Consider the following 4,372-nt stretch of genomic DNA (forward strand, 5'->3'; position numbering starts at 1 on the left):
GGAGCTAGGGTGGAGTCAGATCTAACTATAGTATAAATTTTTTTATCTGAAATGAATGTACAAAGTCCTGTTTCTCTGATATAAAACAGTACCATGTAGTTTCTGTTTTAAGTTCATTCAAGTCAGCATTTTTCCTTGAAAATGCTGCTCTCTTCCTTTTCTTTCACTGGACCACCTCAACTACTTTCCCTCTGTGCTCATGCTGTCCCTTTGTTGTATGCATGTGCTCTCAGTAGTGATCAAAGGAATGTGCATTTTCTGGGGCTGAGTGATAAATGATTCCACACAACCACATTCTCCATGCTCTATCTTCTTCTACCATGCAATTACTCACTTTTCTAGTGTCCATTTTTTTAGTCTTTTAGTTTCTTTGTGAGTTCTTGCTGCAGAAGCCACCAGGGTTGTATTTTACCATTTCAAGAGATTTCCTCCTCTAACTTAAACACTTCTGTCTTGGTCTTCCACTCTGACCAGGAATTGTGCTGACAACTGGCAATGATCCTCCATCGCATCAGCACCCCCATAACCACTCAAAAGAATTGCTGAATTAGAGGAAGAGGCTGACATGATTGTACAGTACCATCCCTGCCAGATGACCACAGACCAGCAATCCGACACAGCATCAGTCAAGAGAGAGATGTGCCCATCTACCTTCCGTCTGCAGAGGACAGGAATGACCTGTCTGTAGCTTCTTACAGGGGAATGACTTCCCTCATTACTTTTCTTTGTGCCTCCTTAGCTCATCAGCAGGCTCAGCCATCTCAACGAGACCATCCCCTGATCCCTACTGGGCATGTCAGATCCCAATACGACTCAGACCTGCAAGGATTATACCTTCAACCACCACCTCCTCCTGCCTGGCTACACCCTGATATTCATTACAGGCTTGATACTGAATGTGGTAGCCCTATGGATATTCATCCGATACCTGCGCCTGAAGTCTGTAGTCATGATCTACATGTTCAACCTGGCCATAAGCGACCTCACCTTCACACTACCCCTGCCACTGCGACTCTACTACTATTCCAACCACCACTGGCCCTTTGGCAGCACCCTGTGCCAGGTCTCTGGCTCTGTCTTCCAGATCAACATGTATGGTAGCTGCCTCTTCCTCATGTGCATCAACCTGGATCGCTACATAGCCATTGTTCACCCACTTCGCTGGCGGCACCTGAGGCGTCCCAAGGTGGCCAAGCTCCTTTGCCTGATAGTCTGGGTTGTGATCTTCCTGGGCTCCATCCCCACAGCCATAGTCCACAAGCAAAACCACTGTAAGGTACAGAACCAGAACTGGACCATTCATCTCTGCTTCGAAAGCTTTAGCGACAACATATGGCAGAATAACCTCTTCCCTCTAGTCATCCTGGCTGAAATCTTGGGGTTTCTCCTGCCTCTCAGCTGTGTGACATACTGCTCCATTCGGATCTTTCAGGAGCTATGCCACTCCAGCCAGCCAAAGACTCTGCGACAGCGGAAGACTGTCCGTCTCCTCTTGGTCAACCTGGTCATCTTCATCATCTGCTTTGTGCCTTACAACACTACCCTGGCAGTTTACGGGATGATAAAAGCCCGAGTGATTGAGGTTGAGAAAGCAACTCAGGGCTCGGTGCGCCAAGTGTTAATTATAACGATGATGATGGCCAGCATGAACTGCACGCTGGACCCTTTGATCTACTACTTTAGTACTGAGGGTTTCCGTAACACCTTCAAGAAATTGCGGCGGGGACAAGCCTGGGACTCAGAGATGGGGACACTTAAGCATCAGGTTGTGGAGAATAAGTCAATCCGAGACCAAGCTGTCTCAAAAGTAAAACTGTTCCAATCTCAAAACTTTGTCCATCCAAACGAATCTTCACCATCCCTTCCTACAGCAGTATTTTTGAATGGCCCGATTGAGGACTCAGAAGTTTAACCACAGAAAAGCCACTGCAGAGTCAGCCATGCAGTAACTACAGCAAGCCTGAGGGAAACTGCTCAGGGTAACCTAACAAACTGTTTGAGGGAGCAGAGCAGACTGTAAGTGGGTGAACGTGATGATGCAAAGCTAAAGGATGAAGGGTTGTTTTGAATAAACAGAGATGTCTTGGTGGCATGGTCACAACTGATTCTTTCGGTACAGGAAATGGTAGTGTGGAACAAGGACTTGAAACAAACCCAGTGTGTCTGGGTGCAGCCAGGGTAAATCCCTATAGCAAGTCCATCCTGTCTGAGTACCTCCCGCTGCACTGTAGCTTGAAGCAGTTCTGGGGATCGTCAGAACACAGATATGGTACTCACTGCTGACAAAGTGTATTTACCAGCAATAGCTGAGGGAAACTTTTGACTAGATGTTTCAGTTTGAGTCATAGGTCCAGCTCGGGGCACCTAAATAAGTATCTTAATTTTCCCAAAGAATTGAAGCATTTAGCAACCCTTATTGGGGTCAAGGAGAATAGCTGAGTTTTCAGTACTATAGCAGAAAATATGTTCCTAATTATATAGAAAGTCAGAGACCTTAGCAAAACAATCTTCAGGAGATATGTCAAATGTGCTTGTGCAGCTGTACACACATGCAGCATACATTTACCTAAAACAAAATGGCTTGGGAAACACTGGTACACTTTAAAATACAACTGGCATTCCTAATGGCCCCAGAAAAAAAGAGAGGATACCAATATTGTCATCATGCCTGAAGCTCACACTGTTGTTAGTGCTTTGCACTCTCCTGTTGCTGGGCCCCTATATAGGATGATTGATTTCAGGTCTGAGTAATTTTCACTGTTGAAAAGAAATGATGTCACGGAATCAGGCTGTGGTGAAATATAGTTGCTTGCACTGCTTGTACATGCTTTTTCAGCTTGCACTGTATGTGAAAGCCCTATAAATCTCCCCAGAAGTGAGACATCTAGCTGCACACAGGCAGTGCCAGAGGCCCCAGTTATTCACTCCTGCTGGTGACCAAGGGTTGATTTTCCAATTGCACCGCGAAACAGCCCTTCTGTGGCTTCCAGCAGGTTTCAGACTATCCCAGAGTGGATCCATTACAGTGGTTGGTTTGGGGGGGGGGTTAATGTTAAGGGAAAGGTCAGGAAAAGTGACAAGAAATGTAGTTCAAAGTCCTGGGTTTTAGAGATCTAAATAAGCAATGAATCTGTTTTCAAGTCCCTACCTCATGACAGCTGTGGGAATAAATGTATCGTAAGGCATCATGGGTTTGTGTTAGGAGACACTGGGGTTTAAATCCATTTTTCCAGTCTCCCTTGAAGACCCTCAGATGCAGGTCTTCAAGAAGACCTGCAGAAGATGATGAGCCTCCCCACAGAGACATCCTTGTGTTACAGCCTGCCTTGGGAGACATGTGCCCTTGATAGGCCAGCTCTGTCCCCTTCCTCAGCCCATATATCACCCAGCAGACCAACCCTGAAATCCATCTGCAGATGCAGGACATTTAATGGTGCCTGAGAGATGCAGGGAGAGAGATGGAGGAGGGTTTGCAGGGCAGTAGGTATTCCCATTTTGAAAATTCAGGACTGCCACGTGAATGTGAATCATTTGTGACATTGTGCAGCTGCAAAGGTAACAGCTGTGTGTGTGCCTTCTGCTAGGGTCTGACACTACCCTTCTGTCCTGGGATTTACAGGATAGTGGAGTGATATTACATCAGATGTACTCCTGTCCATTTTCCCATCTTCCTCCACTTTCCTCCTTCCTTTTCCCCGTTCCTCTGGGCCTTTCTCCTTTCCCCAAATCTAATGCTCCTCGCACCTAAGCATCAACACAATGCCTTCACACACTGTTTTCTTCCCTGCCCAGAGAAGTCAATTTTTTCTTTCTTTTTAACTTGGCTAGAGTGGTGTCACAAATTCACAGAAAGATTTGAGGGGGAAGGGACATGTTAAGATCTCTCCCTCAACTCCCTGCTCACAGCAGGTTGTTGGGGTCAGTGAGGGCCGGCTGCTCCCTAAAGGAACACATCTCCTGAGAGCCAGGCAGAGGCAGAAGCTTACCCAGCAAGGGGAAAGAACCTGAGCAAGGCAAGCAAGGCAGGTATGGGCAGATAGCTGGGTTCAAATGAGAACCCAGATCATCAGACAAGCTTCTGGTGATGAGGCAGGTCCAAGGTCAAGCTAAGAAGTCACGTCAGCATCAGGTTCAGCTCTGGAGGCAGTAACCAGAGTGAGCCACAGTCCAGAGATTGCCAGACAAGTCTGTCGTCATATGGCAGGTCTTGGGTCAAGCCAGGAAGCCTATCTGTGGGTCTAGATCTACACAGGACATGGTCAGGCACAGGCAAGACTGCTCAGACAGGAGCCAAGGGCAAGAGCACCAGCTTAAAAACAGCTCCTGGGGCAGGGGTTCAGCCCTGGCTGAGACTCCACCAGAGTTTCTAGAA

The 4,372-nt window shown here is 47.1% G+C and overlaps 1 protein-coding gene across 1 annotated transcript; it reads left to right on the forward strand.

Annotated features, from left to right (window-relative positions):
- Positions 1–464: 464 nt before the first annotated feature.
- Positions 465–3,669, forward strand: LPAR5 (lysophosphatidic acid receptor 5). The gene has a single exon (XM_027885277.1). It carries the CDS (start codon positions 794–796, stop codon positions 1,910–1,912), a length of 1,119 nt encoding a protein of 372 aa, XP_027741078.1. The 5' UTR covers positions 465–793; the 3' UTR covers positions 1,913–3,669.
- The last annotated feature ends 703 nt before the right edge of the window (positions 3,670–4,372 follow it).

The sequence above is a fragment of the Empidonax traillii genome, unplaced genomic scaffold (genome assembly GCF_003031625.1).
Source record: "Empidonax traillii isolate 1590-97213 ecotype Southwest subspecies unplaced genomic scaffold, ASM303162v1 scaffold163:size1593379, whole genome shotgun sequence".
Taxonomy (NCBI): domain Eukaryota; kingdom Metazoa; phylum Chordata; class Aves; order Passeriformes; family Tyrannidae; genus Empidonax; species Empidonax traillii.